The 19,669-nt window shown below is 38.6% G+C and overlaps 1 protein-coding gene across 1 annotated transcript in view; it reads left to right on the plus strand.

Annotated features, from left to right (window-relative positions):
* Positions 1-14,601, plus strand: part of COL5A2 (collagen type V alpha 2 chain) — a 99,574-nt gene extending 84,973 nt beyond the window's left edge. Inside the window, exons 41-54 of the mRNA XM_027884439.1 lie at positions 81-134; positions 1,042-1,203; positions 1,317-1,424; positions 2,394-2,501; positions 2,642-2,695; positions 3,009-3,116; positions 3,222-3,275; positions 4,531-4,638; positions 5,483-5,536; positions 6,183-6,290; positions 8,702-8,993; positions 9,890-10,077; positions 11,891-12,115; positions 13,037-14,601. Coding sequence (XP_027740240.1) covers positions 81-134; positions 1,042-1,203; positions 1,317-1,424; positions 2,394-2,501; positions 2,642-2,695; positions 3,009-3,116; positions 3,222-3,275; positions 4,531-4,638; positions 5,483-5,536; positions 6,183-6,290; positions 8,702-8,993; positions 9,890-10,077; positions 11,891-12,115; positions 13,037-13,183 — 1,770 coding nt within the window. The 3' untranslated portion in view covers positions 13,184-14,601. The remainder of the gene's footprint in view (positions 1-80; positions 135-1,041; positions 1,204-1,316; positions 1,425-2,393; positions 2,502-2,641; positions 2,696-3,008; positions 3,117-3,221; positions 3,276-4,530; positions 4,639-5,482; positions 5,537-6,182; positions 6,291-8,701; positions 8,994-9,889; positions 10,078-11,890; positions 12,116-13,036) is intronic.
* The last annotated feature ends 5,068 nt before the right edge of the window (positions 14,602-19,669 follow it).

The following is a 19,669-nucleotide window of genomic DNA, read 5'->3' on the forward strand; positions in this document are numbered from 1 at the left end:
TTTTGTTTTTTTTTTTTTTTTTTTTTTTTTTTTTTTTTTTTTTTTTTTTTTTTTTTTTTTTTTTTTTTTTTTTTTATTAGGGTGCTACTGGATTCCCAGGATCTGCTGGAAGAGTTGGGCCTCCAGGACCTACTGTAAGTCAGTTGTTACATTCCTAATAGTTGTGTTGTATAAACTGGTTGTTAAGAACCTGAAGACTGAAGGCTTTTCATTGTGTTAAGTAGACTTTGAGCTGTTGAAAGTGCTCTGATGACTTAATTGCTTACAGGAACAAAAAACCCAACCTATATCTACCTCTGTTTTTTACTTTTTTTGTCTTCTCAGTGGTGACTGAAGTTAGGGTAAAGAAAGGGGCCTCTGCTGAGCTATCTCATTGGTGGAGTTAGTTACTCATAAGATCCATAAAAATAAATTCAAAATAAAACAAAACTACAATCACAGCATTTTTTAAACCACAATTAAAACAAAAAGTTAACTGTGGATCAACAAGTTGAGGATTCAATTCCATAGAGAACCTGTGTCATGCTTCATATGCCTTTTGATGTTTTAATGAGCAAAATAACCTGCAGTCATTGTGAGTTTCTCAAAAGGTGAAGTTTATGGAAAATTTAGTATACCTGTGAGGTTTTTTAAAAGTATTTAAGGAATGAACAAAGGTCTGTTAAAACAGTAATCTGCAGCATGTGAATGAAAAGTTTGGGCATGGACTTTAGCTTGATGATAGTGGAAAGAATGGGCAAGAGTGAGTTTTCTAGCAATGGTTGTACACCTGAGGTGAAAAGAAAGGAAAAAAGAGAAAAACAACCAAAAAAAGTGTCCTTTAAGGGAGGGAGTTTGGAATGGAAAATTGAGGAGGCACAGGCAGAACATAGTTTGATATTTATTTAATCATAAAAGAGACGGTGTTAGCTTTTAGCTCATTCACATTTTCAGCCTTTCTCGGAGTATGCACATTTATAGTCAATTAAAACACGGTCCTTAGAACTTTATTGTCCTGATCAGAAAAGGATCCAATGTAATGAGGTGTTTTAATCTTCTCAGGGAGCCCCAGGGCCTGCTGGGCCTATCGGTGAGCCAGGAAAAGAAGGTCCCCCAGGTCTTCGTGGTGATCCCGGTTCTCACGGCCGCATAGGAGACCGAGGACCGACCGGGCCTCCTGGTGGTCCTGGAGACAAGGGTGACCCAGGGGATGATGGGCAGCCGGTACGTCCTCTGGGTGTTCCTAATTCTCCCTGGGCCAGCCCTGGGCTTGGTCTCCTTGTTGTTTATTTCTGCTGGCACGATAGTGATGTGTTTTCCTCCTTTCTGGATTTCAGGGCCCAGATGGCCCCCCTGGTCCAGCGGGAACCACTGGTCAAAGGGGGATTGTTGGCATGCCAGGACAGCGAGGGGAAAGAGGCATGCCAGGGCTTCCAGGTCCTGCAGTAAGTAAATGACCAAGGCAGTGTGTCACCAGCTCTTTGTAGGATTCTGAGTGTAGTGCCCCATAGCACAAGGAGAAAGCTGGAAAACTCCAACTGCAGGAGCAAATATAGAGAGAATAGAAAATTAATCAATCTTATGCAAATGCATGAGGTGCAAGGTTTGTTTCTGTCATAATGGAAGGTCTGAACCTGAATTAAGAATAAGTGGGTAATAGCACTAAGACTTCTGGCTAAAATGTTCCTATTTGTCTCAAAACTGGAGCCTTGAAAAAAACAACAGACTCTTCATTTAGGTGCCCAAAGGTCAACTGAATGTGAGCAGATACTCTGTAATTGCTATTTCATAAATTGTGAACTAGAGCCTTTAAATTGCCATTTGTGCTCTCTTTGCTAAATGTAGGATTTAGAGATATTTATTGGAAAGCCAGGAATTCAAGTCATTAAATAGACTGTCAGGAAAAGGATTGGTATGGAGGATCTGCCATTACAACTGGACCCGTAAAGTCAATTTATGGCTGACATTGGCCAGAAATCATTCCAGGCTAAGAAGATTTGCTGGTGTTAAGACAGAGAAAAAACCCCCAAAAGTAATTTATTTCAAACTTCATTTTATTTTTCTGGAATCTAAAAGACCTTACCTGTTTTAGATAATGACATTGGATGTATTGATTTATCAAGGGAGTGTGTGCTTAAGAGAGTTGCTACTCGATGGACTAACTTCTATTGCAGCTCCTAGTCAGTAAAAGCCTATTCAAAAGTAACTAACACAAATAAACTTCTCAAAAATATCCAGTATATTAAATATTTATTAAAATCTATGAGAATTTTTTCTAGAATTATCAGCTTTTTGAATTTACAAATGTAGATGGTACTTCAGACTGGATTAATGAGGAGTTTTGCAGGCAGCAGGTTTTTTGTGCCTTCTCTGTTTTGTGATTAAATTTTTTGATATTTCTCATCTTTTCTTAGGGTACACCAGGAAAACAAGGTCCCACTGGGCCACCTGGTGATAAAGGTCCCCCAGGACCCATCGGCCAGTCAGGTGCCACTGGGCCTGTAGGTGAAGCTGGTCCAGAAGTAAGTATTAGAGCCTTGCAGCATGCAAAAAAAGGACTAGAGTTTATTCTCCTTGAATCAGAAAGTTGTTCTTTAACTTCTTTTAGAAATGCCAGGCTACAGAGTTAATTGATAGCTCTATTTTTATTCCATAACTCCAGGGACCTGCTGGTAATGATGGTACTCCTGGACGAGATGGAGCTGTTGGAGAACGTGTAAGAATATGTTGTTTTCTTAAGTAACTTCTCTGTTTTATTACTGACTTAATGTAGATTTTTTTTCCTCATTCAGTTAACCTGGATGGAGAACTTGTTCTGACACTTCCTCACAGCTCTTGAATAAGCAGTACCTCTCAAAGCTGAGGATACCTGGCTAAGTGTCTAAGAACACCTGCCACCATGAACTCAGACTTGAGCTCTTGCAGCAGGAATATCTCTGTAGATTGCAATTTCTCAAAAATAGGTTAGCAGTGCTGCTGGTCTAGACCAGTCCCCTTTAGATAAATAATGTTGCAATTCTGTTTTGCAGGGTGACCGTGGCGAACCTGGCCCTGCAGGCTTACCGGGTTCTCCAGGGGGTCCAGGAACTCCAGGCCCCGTCGGTCCTCCTGGAGATGCAGGTCAAAGAGGTGAAACTGTAAGTGAGACTTTTTTTTGGAGATACTTCTATTGTTTATCAAAAAGCTCTCCTGTGTGTTTTTTGGCCACTGCTTCACATGCTTTCTCTGTGCCACCTTTGCAGGGTTCTCGAGGTCCGATGGGTCCCCCAGGTCGTGCGGGAAAAAGAGGTTTGCCTGTAAGTTGTCCCTGGTTGCTGTGGTTTGGTTTTGTCTGAGGTACCTTTTACTGCAAAGGGTATGAGAAACTCAACCCAGATTAGAATGCTGAACAGGGCTTCAGCTTGCAGTGTTCTGACTGCCAGTGGGTGCAGGTAGTCTTCTGAGCTGCAAAGCTGCACAAATCCATTTAGATATTCCAGTCATTTCCACAGAGAATTAACAAAAGCTTTGGAAGCCTCTTTATTTGGACTGTGTTGCTGCCTGGATAATGGCAGGGCCTGAGTTAGCAAATGGCTAGAATCTGTGTTTAAATAAGGGGTAAAGAAATGAATGCTGAACACAAAGGCAGGTTTTTAGGTAAAAATAGCAGAAATACAGCAAAATCACCTGTTCCCATTAAACTGCCTTAATTCAACTCATGAGTTTCTAACTTCAGTCCAAATGGAAAGCTAACAAAAGTCATCTTTTTTATGTTACATAACTCTTTTACAATCCAAGCTTGGAACAGAAAATTAACAGCAAACTTGGGAAATTCAAAACAATGTTGTCCCGTCCCTAAGCAGATGTCATTTATGAGACAGGAAAAGTTTATTGAGTAGTTAGTGGTAATGATGTCATTGATAAAATATTTGGAATCTGGCATTGAGAAATTTAGCATTTAATTTGGGCTGAGGAATATAGAATTGAAAGCAGAAGCTGTATTTTCCACTGATTCTTGAATTAGTATGAGAAGTTTGAAACTGTCAAAACTAATGAAAATTAAATTGTGACAGTAATGGAAGCACGATATTTGTGCTGAAGTTGTCTGTAGTTCAGGAATGTAACTTCAGTTGTACTCTAATCATGGTGAAGGTGAAAGAAGCTGTGAGAAATAAAGATGCAACATGGGGATTTCATACTGAAAATATTTCCTATCATTATGAGTCTGTGAGAGATCCATAATATTTCAATCTCATCAACAAAATCATTTACCATATCTGGAGAATTTTTTAAATTTTCAACAAATTGATTGTGTTTTTTTTTCCCCCTGTATTCTGTAGCTAAGTAGATTAAATTTATTACAGCTATATTTAAGCATAAATTTCCAGTATTTATTTTTACTTATTCTTTGCTAAAACATTAAGATTCTTGGAGCTGACCCAGCATCACCTTCTTTTTGGTTTTAGAAGGGAAGAGGTCTGAGTACAGTGTCCAAAAGCAAATGAGGGGTTTTTGAGGTTGGTTTTTTTTTTTCCAGTTCTGAGTTTTACAATTCATCACTGATATTTACAGGGTCCCCAAGGACCTCGTGGTGACAAAGGTGACAATGGAGATCGAGGTGATAGAGGTCAGAAAGGACACAGGGGTTTCACTGGGCTTCAAGGTCTTCCTGGTCCTCCTGTAAGTCATTCTTTTTTTACTATATTTTTATTTTCTTGGTAGTTAAAGAATGTATCAGGAACATAGTTATTTAACAAAAGAAAACAAAGCAAATTAGTTGTTTTTTTTTTCCTCCCAAGATGTTCATGGGTGGCCTGGCTGTCCATACTTGCTAATATTTTTCATGCAGCTTTACAATACCATTGCATGGTGAGGTAAACCTGGGTGTTGCAAGAGATGTGTTCTCCTATTCTTGTTCCATCTGCAAGGCCGTTCAGTGACAGTCTGTGACTTGTCAGCATGAGGTGGTAACAAAAGCTGGTAGTTACAGATAAGTATGAAGTGCTTTTTTGCCTGTGTTTGAAACTCCTTACAGTCAAGGAATCAAATGCAAAATCCCATACGGATTGTTGCCAATATTTGCCAGAACTTAGTGATTTCATCGTCAATTGAGTGGAAATGCTGTAGAAAACTTACTTTTCTTTTTCTTTTTTTTTTTTTAACATTTGTTCACTGATACTGTGAAAAAGCTGAAAGTTTCAACATGCAGGAACAGCATCAATAAAAAACCCCAACTCCCAAATCATAGTTTCACTTCACATTAGTGCTGTCAATGGGTCTCTTGTAAGCCACTCTGATTCTAAATGCCATGAAATCAAGGCTTTTCTGCAGAAGCAACTTAATATAAAGCCAAGCACCAGTAAATTCTATTAATTTACTAAGGTATTAAGGAAAAGGTACTAGCCATTGTTCCTGTATATTTTAATCCTACTCATCCCAAATCTTGTATATCACACACTAGTCCTTTAAAACTAAAGGAATATGCTTCAAATGTCACAGTGAAATGATAATTACTTCTATTTAGGGTCCTATTGGTGAACAAGGCAGTCCTGGCATTCCAGGCCCCTTTGGTCCTCGGGTGAGTACGATGTTTAAGCTTTTTTGTGCTTGATTAATTTTTTTTTTTCCATGATCAGACTTCTATTTCTGCTTCACTGTTATTTCAATGGCTTTTATTGACTTTAGTATCATGTGGTGATTACCTTTTTTAATACAGTAAAACTTTGACATAAATGTAGTTTATACCTGGATAAAAAGATCAGGATAACAACAGACTCTTTTTGCAGATGCTTTTGCTGCAGCTGCTGCAAAGCCAAATAAGTAGCAGCTCTGCTAATTGCTGCTCTGCCTTTCATACCCCCATATATGTCATTCACCCAAAAGCAAAGGAGCAAGATGACTCCCCTGGATGTCCCCAAAGGACAGTATGTCTCTGAGCCTGTATGTATTTTGGCATTTGGAATTGATCCCACTTGAATGGTTAAGGAAAAAATATACACCTGATCCAAGTTATGTTGTCTGAGGTGATTCACTAGAGAAGAGGAGCATTGAAACTGTCTTCTTACTTTTATAGAAGAAAACCAGTGATTTTTAAAATTTTGGTAATGGACAAAAATAATTGGATTGCTTCCTGACAAGGTATTGCTTATAAAGGGCTGTTTTGTATAACTTTGTTATTGAATGCTAAAATGTGCTTCTTCTCTTTTTTTTCCTGTATTTTCTAGGGTCCTCCAGGTCCAGTTGGTCCTTCTGGCAAAGATGGAAGCCCTGGTCCACTTGGGCCAATAGGACCTCCTGGTGTTAGAGGGACTGTGGGAGAAGCCGGACCTGAGGTAAATTGGTGGGAATATGGGGAGAAAAGGTTACTTTTGAATAATGAGCTTTTTTCAACAGTCCATCACATCACTTTCTCAAACATCCACAAGCTCGAGGCAAATAATAAATGTGTTAATTTCTCTAGACTTATTGTGTATTGGAAGGGCTCATTTCTTACTCATTTTCATCTTCCGCACCTGTGATGATCCCAGTCTCATGCACCTATGCTCTCCTTAGGCCAGCCTGGGGCTAATTCTGCAGTTAGGTCGTTGGATCCTGCTGGATCTGTGGTTTAATGTGGCCATTTGGCCTGTTGGGTCCTTAAACCTCAGTCCTAAGCATGAGCCAGTTGTGCAACCAGCATTAGTTCAAAGCTGGTAGTGCCACAAGGGTGGCACTGAATTAGCACAGCCAGCCCCACACTCCATTGTGCCTTCAGTCCAAATAAACACTCCCAACTCTAAGACCAGCTGACCTTCAGCCTGGTCTGAGTTTTATAGACACCAGCTGATTTACAACTAGTGAAAACTAGTTTGACCATTTTGGAAGAAGTCCTAAACCTTTGCTAAATGCCCCAGGCATATTCCACATTTACTTATTTGCAGCGCGCTTTCATAGAATGGTAGTAAAGCTAGTCCAAGAAAGAAAAGTTAGAAAATCTGAGGGATTTGAGAAAAGAGTGATCTGGATGATGATGTGAAGAATTAAAAAATTGGTGTTACTTATTTTCGGGAAGAAGTGGAAGAGATGGAACAAAATAATGAGTAAGACAAAAAAAAGGCAGTTTCTGCTGTCTTTCTGATAGAACATATTTCTTGTGCTTATGATGTTTATCATCCTATTCATTATTCACATTATTTCATTTGAATTTCTGCCAATTATTTGTATTTCCACTTCTGTCAAGACACCAAGACCTGAATGAAGAGTCTATGGCAGAGCATGAGAATATAATATGTCTCCAGATACTTCATATGTATCATGAGACAGTAAAAGAAATATCACATACCAATACTTTTAGTTTTGCTTTCTCAGTGGATTTTACACAGCTATGAACTGGAACCAAAAAGCAAGAAATAAAAGTTAAGACTTCCTTTGCCAGACACAGTATGTGCTGGTTTGGGTGTGTGCTCTGTAGTAAGCATTTGGAGCACTAGTTGTGAATTCTGAAGTAATTACTCTCCAAGGAAATGCCAGTTCTGATCCACTATCTGATGCACCAGAGCACCAAACTTCAAATGAAGGTATGGTACAGCCTTTATGCTGCCAAAGAGCTGGCAGAGCTTGTAGGTGGAGATATGCTTATTAATAGGTACCTTCTGTGTCAAGATTCAGTTACCTCCCCACGTCACAATTCAAGTTGACAGAAGGACCTCACAACCTTTCATTTGGGAAAACTTAGTCAGGAAAACACCTGCTCTTCCAAGCATGGATGATGTAGGTTCTGTCTCACAGAAAGCCTGGGTTCCCTGGCCAGAAAGCTCAGCACCGTGCTGCATATGTGTAAAGATGTTTATAGTGTCAAATTTTACTAATTGAAAATGGGCCTGAGGCATCTCAGGGGAAGCAGGATTTTTAGATTGCTCTAAAAATCACTCACAGCTGTTAGGAATTTAAGAAATAAAGTTATTAGGCAGAGATTTGAACAAGAAGGGACAGATGGCTTAAAAAAAAATAAATAAAAGGAGTGAGGAGGCCATTCCTTGGTGACTTTTTCCAGCTGTCAAATCTAAAATCAGGAGTAAGAAAAAGTGGAGCAAGGCACCAAGACAATCAGAGAGGACGTGAAGCAGAGAGAATGCCTTATATGTGGTTCTAATCTCTTACCCCTGTTCCTGCAAAGGTGAATTGTTTATATCTGAATTGTTCCCTGTGCATTAGGGTGACTGACCCTGAAGGTTTGGGGATTTTTAGTGGCTGACTTTGCTGGTGATGTGATCTGGTTATTAAAACTATTATAAATGCCTCTACCCGAATTAAGGTACAAATGAGACCAGATGCCAAAGTCAATAGTATGGGGTTTATTTAACTGTAAATTTGAGACAGAGAAAGAGAGATAGAAAGAAATAGGAAAAGGAGGGGGGGGTTATTGCTTCAGTTTCATGTGGAGAGATTTCACCATCACACACCCAAACCCTTCTCCTCCACCACCCCTCGAGCCCATACGGGGCTGCTTCTTAACACAGATACATTCTTTTTCCCTGAGCCTTGTTTACTTCTCAGACTTCTGATGATTTGACAAGAGTCTTATCTCAAGTCCCCAGTCACAGTCCGAATTATAGTCAGGTGCAGTGGTCACAGACAGGTGGTTGCTTCCCTGTAGTTTGACAAAAAGTCTTTTTATGGTTTTGACAATATTTAAGTCACAGCTGCCATTTTGTATAGTTTTTACTCTACTGTGCCTCTACTGCCTTTTTGTTTTGAACCTTAGGGTCCACCAGGTGAGCCTGGTCCACCTGGCCCTCCAGGACCACCAGGCCATCTCACCGCTGCCCTTGGTGACATCATGGGACACTATGATGACGCTATGGCAGATCCTCTGCCGGAGTTCACAGAAGATGAAGCGGCCCCAGATGACCATAACAAAACAGACCCAGGAGTCCATGCCACACTGAAGTCACTGAGCAGCCAGATTGAGACCATGCGCAGCCCGGACGGCTCAAAGAAACACCCAGCACGGACTTGTGATGACCTGAAGCTGTGCCACCCCTCCAAGAGGAGCGGTGAGTGTAAACACACCAGCCTGTGTGGGCGGTGTGATGCTGCCTTGCTTCCAGTGTACACCTGGGCATTGGAAAAAACATGTCTAATACAGATTTTGATGGTTTAAATTGACATTCACAGCAGGAGCTTGAAAACATCTCTCAAAAAGTTATTTCTTCTTGCCAGTGAAGTATATAGTCTGATGTACCCCATACTTAGTTGTTCAGTATTTATTCAGATGTATTTTAAAATAAGTGCAGTAGCACTCAAATGGTGACAGAGATAACTTGGGATGCCAGCTGGGAATTTTTGCTTAATTGCTATTAGCTCAAAGTGTGGGCTGATGACCTGCAAGTGCTTTCCATCCAGAATTCTCTGCTGCTGCTCCACACTGGCACTTCATAGGTGGTAATGCACTAAAATGTTGCTTAGAGTTTTCTCTAATTTACATGGATTATCGGTGGATAAATCAGAATAGACTGGAAGGCAGAGATAATTTGTGGCAGGCCTTGCCATCTCTTGCCTCACTTCCTGAAACTTTGCTTCCAACATCGATATTTAGGAGAGGCTATCACCAGTTTCTCATGTGTGGAGAAAGATGTCTTCTGGCCACTGTGTGTTCCTTATATACTTGGAGGCATCAGAAGCTTTGCAATGAATTTAAACAACCTTAACCATAGACAGCTTTCAAGTGTGAATTCTCCAGTTTTAAATATTAGAAATACTGATCAGAAACAAGCTTGTTTCTTGAAGCAACGTTATAGTGTACATCTGAAGCACACATCAAAACACACTTTAGATTGATTCATGAAACATATCCTTATTTTGCACTGTTGCAACATATTTTGCTTATGTCTTCACAGTTATTGCAAGAATCCTTATAATATACTAGAGGCACATTTTATATTCTTTGTAGGTGAATATTGGATTGATCCTAACCAAGGGTGTGTTGAAGACGCTATAAAAGTCTACTGCAACATGGAAACTGGAGAGACCTGTATTTCAGCCAACCCATCTACTGTGCCCCGCAAAACGTGGTGGGCCAGCAGGTCGTCTGACTTAAAGCCTGTTTGGTACGGCCTTGATATGAACAGGGGATCACAGGTAAATAAATATAGTTAATGTTAGAGTTGGCTTCTGTGAACCTTAGTTTCTCCTGGTTTAGAACTTCAGCTGCCACTCTGAGTGGATTCTGCTACAGTGAGAATATTATAAGTGTTGATCAACAGATTTATATTCAATTGGTTGTTATTACCATACAGTAAAGACAGGAAATAGCTGGGAAAAGCAATTGCAAGTGCATCTAAGTCAGGATTACCTGTAAGTGGACCACTGCTGTAATAGATTTATTTCTCTTGATCCCAAAATCATCAGCTTCTCTGGCAAACTATTTGACTAAATCCCTAGCTTGTCCTCAAAAAGAAGTGTACTTTTACCCTAATATATGATCCAGATCTCTGCTGTTTTAATCAAGTTTTTCCTTTCAGAAAACTCTTTACTGCTATAATAAAACTTACTTCATAGGTTTGTTTTTGAAGCAGGTATGATGCATATGTCAGATTGATCCTTGCTGAATGCATCAATCTGCAGGCAGAAAAATCTCCACTCACATTTCTGTTTGGTTTTCCCTCTGTGATAACTTCTAAAATTAGGTTTAATGATCCCAAGAAATAACAGAAGTTTATCCTATGCAAAGTATAAAATCAATTACCCAGCTTTTGCCATTTTTTTCCTAGTTCATCCAAAACACAGAGAATATCTTCAAGCGTTATTTCATAGGGAGTTATTTAAGTATTTGGAGTGTTTTAAAAAAAAAATGCTGGTATCAAATGAATTCCTGAAAACAGTTCAGAACTTCAACAGTTAAGAAAGATATGATATTAAGATGTGCATTGATTGTTTTTTTGAGATGCTCTCACTTATTATTAAATTCATGAGATCTTACCATGACTCAAGATATCAGAATTGATGTTTAGCTGCCTACAGAGCCACACAGAGGGGTTTTGTAAGTCAGATACTCTTTGATGGAATAAATGATCTTGAGGAATACTTATTTAAAAAAAAATTAATTTTTTTAAATACTGTCAGATTTGGTAACTGTATAAAAGTCAGATGCACTCCTTATGGATTCTAAATAAGAAATGTGTCTGAGAGTACTCAATAGATATACTATATTTTATAAATTATGACAGTGTCAATCAATAGGAGTTTCTCTTTTCTTCTGCTTTTTCACTGGAATGTATAAACTTTTAGTCATCCTTGAATGCTGCAATGATTCATAAAACATGAATAAAATGAAACCTGCACAGACAGGGAAAAAGAATCTCAGGAATTTTAAAATTTTTGTTATTGATAGAAAAATTGTTTGTTTTTATAGAAACAGGGGCACTTTGTAAAACATTTGTCAAACCTCTCTGCAAATTGATTAGTTGATAAAACCCTATGCAAATATATGGTTACTTTTATATAGCCAAACTCTGGTTGTTTTTGGTGCTTCTAAATGCAAAATAGGTTGCTAAAGTTGCAATGTAAAAGGTAAAAGGGTCTTCTGTGCTTGACATTTCTTATCTGCTTCAAGGTTGCTCTAATGCACTTTCATATGGAAGAATCCCTTTAAGAAATGAGGTAGAATTCATTCCAAAACTTGGCATTTCTGTGGAGGCCCAACTGCCTTTGGGTGGTTAAATTGCCGAGCTTTGCAGCCAAAATTCTTCAAAATTATCCTTTACAGAAGGCCTGCATTTCTTTGTCCTCACGTGCCAGCAAACTACAAAAGAAGCCAGTCTTAGATTTCATGTAGTAGGGCTCCTCTAGTTATATCTGAAAGGGGTTACGATAATGACAAATCTTAGAAAATTCATGAACTCTTAATGAATTTTAATGTGATGTAAGTGGATCTATCTCTTCATCTTCACAGTTTGTGTATGGGGATACAGCTGTCACTCAGATGACATTCCTGCGCCTCCTCTCGAAGGAAGCTTCCCAGAATATCACCTACCTTTGCAAAAACAGTGTGGGCTACATGGATGACCAGACGAAGAACCTGAAGAAAGCTGTGATTCTGAAAGGGGCCAATGACCTGGAGATCAAAGCAGAGGGAAACAGCCGATTCAGATACACTGTTCTGCATGACAGCTGTTCTGTAAGTTTGGGAGGGGGTGGTGTCTGTCATTTGCTATGGAGAAATAGGACTTTTGTCCTTTTTCAGTTCTTTCTTGCATTAGAAAAAAATCCATAGAAGGAAGTAAAATGCTGCCAAACTGTATCATGAATTGCAGAAGTAACTGATCAAATACTTTTTTACTATCAAATAGTATTTTACTACAGTTCTAGCTTTATGTAGTAGTAGTCTCCATTCATTTAGAGATTATTTACAAAGTACTACTTAGTGAACATACTGAGATATGTAATCCTACCATTTTGCATTTCCCAGTATTTGCTTACCTCTGTGTAGAATTACACAAACTGGTGATATAACCACAAATACTTGTCTGCCAGATGGATGAGATTATTGCAGCAGTGCAGTGGAGGAACCTCCAGTGAGCTGGAATAATCACTGGAGTACACAGTACTCATTGAGTATTCCAGTGAGTTGAACAGGAAATGTTCACCCCAAAAAATTGTTAGTGGGAGTAGAAACCAGCAAGTAGTAGATTTTTTCATGTTCAGTAGCAGTCTCAGCCAAGTGAAAAGACACTGGCAAATATTTCTAAATTTAGTTTTGCACCTGAAATGAATTAAGGGCTCTCTGTCCTTCAAACTAGTGCAGACCACGATGATGTGTGCAGGTGCATATTAACACACAGAGGAGACTTTCACAGCAAAAAAATAAAACCAGTGCTGTTGTGTCAATCTGACAGGTGGTCTGTTCATTACTGTAACAGCAAGAGAGCAAGGTCTAAACATTACAAAATAACTAAGGTGCAGTGCAGGTGGTGTTGCCCAGAGTGTCACAGCAAAGTCACACTGAGATCCTTCTGAGCAATCACACAACTGACTCACCGCTGGAATTTGGGCTGGTTTTGACAAGACCTCTGACCTAATTTTTTTTTTTTCCTTCTAGAAACGTAATGGGAATGTTGGCAAGACTGTTTTTGAGTACAGAACGCAGAACGTGGCGCGTTTACCCATCATAGATATTGCACCCGTGGACATTGGCAGCACCGACCAGGAATTTGGGATCGAAATCGGGCCAGTTTGCTTTGTGTGAGAGGATGGGGGGAAATCACCACACCTACCCAAGCAACAGCAGCAATTAAACACGTGAACTTAGACTGATTGAAGTTAATCCTGAGACTCTTGAAGTAATGGCTGATGTTGGATCAGCACTGTATATACAGCTCTTTCGAAATGCCCAGCCTCCTTTTGAATATTTATTTTACTTACAAACGTTCTGTTCTAAGCCATTGGAACCAACTTTATAGTGCAACAGTACAGTTTTAAGAGGATCAATGACAACCTTTTAAAAGTAATATGAATCTTTATGAAGCTTTTTTGTCAGTTTTGTTTCAAATGATTTCGAAATCTACAGGTACTCAAAATAGTTAGTTTTTATGTGGGACTATGTAAAGCTGTAAGGATTATTTCTTTTGCTTTAATATGTACTGAATAACAGAAAAGTAGAGCACTTCTGTGAACCTTTGGCTATATTTCAATCATATCTACTCCCTCTATTCCATTTTGTCTTCCTGTGGTTGCCAGTAAAATAGACATTCACAGAAATCTGTGTCTTTTGTAGAAGAAAACCTTCAGACAAGATCATCTTAATTTGGTATTGTTTTTCCTGCACTTTCCTATGTAAGTCCTGCTCAGAAGAGTGATCCACAGCCATGATTAATTTATGAAGTAAAAACACTAGTGGGGTAAATTCGAGTTTTCAGTAGGGGTGTCCCATACATTAAATTTTAAGGCTAGACTTCCCTTCTCACAATGTATCTGTGTAATTTCATTAAATTATCCTTAATCTTAAAAATACATCTGAAACCAAATACTTGTTGATTTTCCAATACTTGCCCATCTAAGAAGCCATTATATATCAAATTATAGAGATGTCTTATATATGGTGCCAGTTTCTGTAGATTGCAGACCATTCACATGTATAGCAGGCCAATTGCTAATAAAGAAAGTTTAGAAATTCATTGATTTTAGCTGACATCCAGACATGCATCACCAGTTATTTGTCTTACTGGCCTTGAGTTGTCAAGGCAGGACAGTTCCATCATTTCTTAGCATGAGCTACCTCATCTCTGGAAGTTGGGATGCAATTAATACTCCTGTTTTTATTTTAGATGTTAAAAGGTGCTATGCTTCTGTTGTTATTTCAAGAAAGGAGATAGGCAGGGCAAAAAAACAGCAGCAAAAAAGTGATGGTGCTAAATGACTATAGAAGGCTGATGAAATAAATATACCTACTGTCAGTGTCATTTTCAGAGCTTAGTTGTTAGGCTTATGGTGTTTGAGAGAACAATGTTACAGTGCATTTATTTGTTGGTCATTCAGCATATAGAATGTTTTGTACCTCTGACATGCTTTATTTTGTAAAGTATGTGGGTACAAACTTACTTAGTTTTTTTTGTTTCTTTATTGCAACTGTGCTCTCCCCCTCCTTTTTTTTTTCCTTTTTTTTTTTTTTTTTTTTTTTTTTTTTTTTTTTTTTTTTTTTTTTTTTTTTTTTTGTTTGTTTGTTCCTTTAAAAAAAAAATAAACAGCTGGGGCTATCCCTAAAGAAAGTCATGCACACAGCTTTATTCATGTATCTTTGCAAAGCATTTAATTAAATACATGCTTCTTGCTATGTAAGTGGTTTCCTTTCTCCAGTGTGTCCCATATCAGTTCATTTCCAGGAAATTAAAAATAGAAGTATTTATTTGTTGTTTGGTTGCTCTTTGCATATGCCATTTACAATGAATTCTCCTGAAATGCTTCAAACACAGGAGTGTAGGGGTATTTTGAATCATGCCTTCTGAGCCAGTTTTTGCAGATAGGTGCCAGTTTGTATGAAGTCATCACAGCAAGCCTATTAAAGCTGCCTAACTAGGATTGTTTGAGACTCCATAGAAAGACGTTTTTGTTCAAGAAATGTAATTTGGCCATTTCCCAATGTCCATGTGAGTTATCACTTATAGAAAGCAGTCTCTGGACAAGCCACAGCGTTGCATTTTTGGCAAAACAGGCAAGAATTTACCTTCCTTTCCCACTTCTGAAAGGTTAGGAGCCTGCCAGTTTTCCAGGTTGTCCATGTTTCATGTCCTACAGGAGAGATACAGAGGCTGGGAAGAGGGAAGCTGACAGGTTCACGCTGATGTTTGCTTTTATTACCCAGGCAGGAAATCCACCATTTCTTTTTTACTAACATGAAATAATATCTGCAAGTATGTGACTCAGGAGTTAACTTATCTAAAACTTCTCAAGGATCCAATAGCAGGTAATGTTAATTCCCCTAAATTATCTGAGATGTAATGGCTTGCTCCAGCGTGTTCAAGCACAGGTAAATACCCAGTGGCTTGGTCATACCTCTACAGCACATTTTTCCAGATGCTTCAAATAAATAATTTTTGGCGTATAGGTTCGCGTCAGAAAGTTACTTTTAATCTCTAATTTTTATGAGCAGAGTATTATAATCCGTGATTAATATAAATGTTTTGTGAGGTTGTTGAAGAAGGAGAGTATTTGGTTATGTAAGATACTTTTTCTTTTCAAGTTTTTGCATCTCTAGCTGCATATGAAGTGTGCAATATTTCCTCAGGCAGCTGCCTTGATCACTGAAAAAGACCTTTAACTAGAGAGCTAACTAAAGTAATATTCTGCAAAAACTGCTGTTGGAGAATCACTAAAGCCAGGCCTCTTGTGAAGTGTGAGCTCTCAGGTAGTGAGAGCTGAGGAGTCTTTGTAATGCAAGTGGTTGGACATGCTTTTTCCCTTCTCTTGATTATGTTTATAGGATACATGCATATTGCACCTCTTTCCCTGTTTATGCATTCCTCAAAGTATTGTAGAATCTTCTAAGCAGGCCAAAAAAAAAAAGGGAAGGGGGGAGGATTTCTTGTCCAGGCAATGTGGCACAGTCTCACATAAATGCAGCTTTAATTTGGTGAACATGGAATGAACGAGCTGATAGTGCTACTTTCTAAATTGCAAATAATGTCAGCTATAACATTAGTGAAGTTCTGTCTTGGTCACAAAATTAAAAAATGGTAAAAAAGGCACTTTAGAGTGATTAAAAAAATATAATATCAAAGACTGCATTTAAATTAACTTTAAGTTACAAGAGTTGGTCTTTGCTTCTGTTTTCCATAACTTGTCCTCTGTGAGAAACACCCGTGGACTGCCAGCAGCTGACATCTTCTCTTGGTTCTTCAAAACGAGTGGTGCAATACTTGTGTGACAATTATTCATGGAAATCTTATTTAGAAACTGAAATTCCCAAACTCCTTCCTTGCCTGCCTGTTCCCTTCCTTCAGGAAATTAAGGCTATACTAGAGGTTTAATACTTTCTAGGCAGTTGGTTTTGCTGAGAGAGGATTCCAGAAAGAGAGTAAAACAACTGGAAAAGGAAAAGCAAAAATAGATGGAAATGTAGAAATGTGAATGAAGGAAAAAGATTCCTTGCAAGTCTGCAAATAGTTTTACACTTCTATACAGGAGAAAACTTGATTAGTTTGACTGCTAATACATCTACTATGCTATCAATATTACATGTTTTATCCTTTGCTGGGAGAAGGTCTGCAAAAGCATTAAGATACCAGGCCACACTCTAATTTGAGCAGGATACTAAAGAGTCAGTTTTTTACATGTTCCCTACAATAATTTTGTGTACATTTTTATTTTCTTGCTAGTAGAGTAAGAAGCCATCTTTCTATAATCTCTGTCTTATTTTTTTTTTAAATAATGTGATAAATTGTTATGATCAGTGTTCTCAGTATCAGAGAATGGTGTGCTATCAAATGTTTCTATTGCAAAATTAGTTCCTTATGTATTACTCTTCCTCCTCCAGTAAAGGCTGCAGCTCAGTGTTTGTAGTGAAAAAAAACCCCAAACCAAGCAAGTTCACATTTGACAATACATCCCAGAACTGCTTTTTTGCCTTAGTCAACTGAGCGAAAAAATCTGAAACAAACCCAACCAACTGTAACAGAAGAACATTATTACAATTCTAGAAACATCAGTGAAATATTTTTACATATTTAGAAGGGTACAATCTTCCCTGCTACAAGGAACATATGACCATGACAGAAGACTGTGACAACTGTAGCCATCACTGTGATTCAGGAACCTCTGAAGAATAAGCTGTGTGATTCCACACAAAAATCAGGGCAAGTCCAAAGCATTTCCTGCTGCCACATTTGGTGTGGTTTAACCCAGCAAGCAGTCAAACACCATACAGCTGCTTGCCCAGACCTCCCCCACCTCAGTGGGTGAGGGAAGAGAAGTGGAGGGGAAAAATGTAAAATTCATGGGTTGACAGAAAAGGAAAACAATAATAATAATAATAATTGAATTCAAACATACAAAATAATGATGTGCAATGCAGTTGTTCACCACTCACTGACCTATACCCAGCCAATTCCTGAGCAGTGGCTCCTGGCCAGCTTTCACTGCAGCTTTATATGTTGGGGATGACACCATATGGTTTGGAATGTCCTTTGGATCAATTGACATCAACTGTCCTGGCTGTGTCACCTCCCAGCTCCTTGTGCACCCCCAGCCTCCTTCCTGGCAGGGCAGCACGAGAAGCTGCAAAGGCCTTGACTTAATGTAAGCACTGTTCAGCAACAGCTGTGACATCAGTCCGTTATCAACAGTATTTTCATCCCAAACCCAAAACACAGCACTCTACCAGCTACTGGGAAGAAAATTAGCTCTATCCCAGCTGACATGCCAAATCTGTGATTTCCTGCTAGGAATCTTATTCTCTGCTTTGTAGGTGCTCCCAGAGTGAGAGGAGGAAGTAGCAGGCTTTTTCAGGTACCTTGGAGCTGTTTTAATGGATACAGCAAAGCTGAAATATGAGTTTTATGATGGGAACATCCACAAAAGCCCCACTGATATTGCAACCTCTCCAGTGCCTCCAAAAGCAATCTTCAGTGACTGCCTTCTCAGGGAACATGGATTCAGCAAAAAAAATCCTAAGTTTTGACTTTTAATCCAGAGTTTTTTATGGCTAAGGGTATACTGAAAGAAGAGAAAGTTTGGATAAGCCTAATTTTGCCAGGTACAACCTAAGGAAGCAGAAGTGGCTGCTGTGATGGGAAAGCAGCAGTGTGGGTTGCAGTCAGTGCTTTCAGAAGACACTCGAGGCCCAACCCTAGAGTCTATTTTTGCAGGATGAGAAGCAGGTGGGAAGACAAGAACGTCGGGATTTTGTTCTGGTGGACTTCATTCATCCTGGAACTGCAATCCCTCAGTGTAGTGTGAGCTACTTCTCACCTCCTCCCAGTGAACAGGTAGGCAGAAAAGCTGAACACATCTCTTCATCTCCCACATCCTAAAACCTCCTGCAAAACATCTTTCTCTTCTAGAACTTTACATCTAGCTTTATATAGATTTTCTTCCAGAGCATGGCAAGATATAATCAAGGACATCTGATTACAAGCACATGTCAAAATGCTAGATCATGATAAAAAATGCATACATTACTGTAGCTCAAGATTTTTGTGATATTATGTGTCTTGTTACTCACATTTCCAGAAAAGAGGCATTTTTTTAGTTTAAAAATGGAAATCTGCCTTATCCATTTCTTTTGTGGTGTAAAGAAATGGATTTTTCTTTGAACCGTCAGGTTTTCAGTCTTGGTTGAAATGGATATGTTATCAGTAATAAGAAGTATATTCAAATTTAATGACTACAGTAATGTGGTTTTATAAGCCTATAGAGCCTATATAAATAACATGCATCTGCAAGGAACACCGGACATTAGATTTTCCTAGCAAAGCTCTCAGGACAGCTTTAGCATGGCAAAGCATGCGTTGGAAAGAAATTTCTCCTTGGTGAATATTGTGTGGACAACTTCTTTCCTTGCTTTTTTGTTGCCTCTCATTCATCTTCAAGCCTCTCTTTCCACTATGTAGACTACAATATTTCTTTCATATCTCCAAGACAGTTTTAAACTTATATGCCAAAGGAATATGCACCTGAACTTGTGCCTAAAATCACCTTCTCTTTTAGAGCTTGAAAAAAAGTGTTGGTGTTTTCATCCAGAGCAGTTCTTACAGGGCAGTTCTGGATGCTTAAAATGTAGGGAAGAGAAACAGGGAATTGATTTAAGTCCTGTCTGTCAAGAGCCTTTTTTTCAAACAACAGTTTTGGATATATACACCTTATTTTTAGACTAACTACAAAGAAGAGTTTACATTTTTCTACCTCTATTAATGCAAGTAAAGAATCTAAAAACAGGTTAAGAGCAAAAAAATTTTTTTTTACTACTGCAGAGTGGTTTTTTTTTCTTTTTCTCCCCTATAGCTGCCTGAGACTGAGCAAAGTAGTTATGAGACTGGTAAACACTCTCTTAATCTGTGGGTATTTAAATTATTTTTTTCAAGAACCAAAGGCTACAATGGAAGATTTAATAATCAGTAGGCAGTTGGTCTCACTGAGAGAGGATCCCAGCAAGACAGAAAGTAGAAAAATGGCAAATGGAAAAGCAAAACTAAATGGAAATGTAGATACAGTAATGAAAGAAAAAATGATTTCCTGCAAG

The sequence above is a fragment of the Empidonax traillii genome, unplaced genomic scaffold (assembly GCF_003031625.1).
Source record: "Empidonax traillii isolate 1590-97213 ecotype Southwest subspecies unplaced genomic scaffold, ASM303162v1 scaffold145:size929809, whole genome shotgun sequence".
Lineage (NCBI taxonomy): Eukaryota > Metazoa > Chordata > Aves > Passeriformes > Tyrannidae > Empidonax > Empidonax traillii.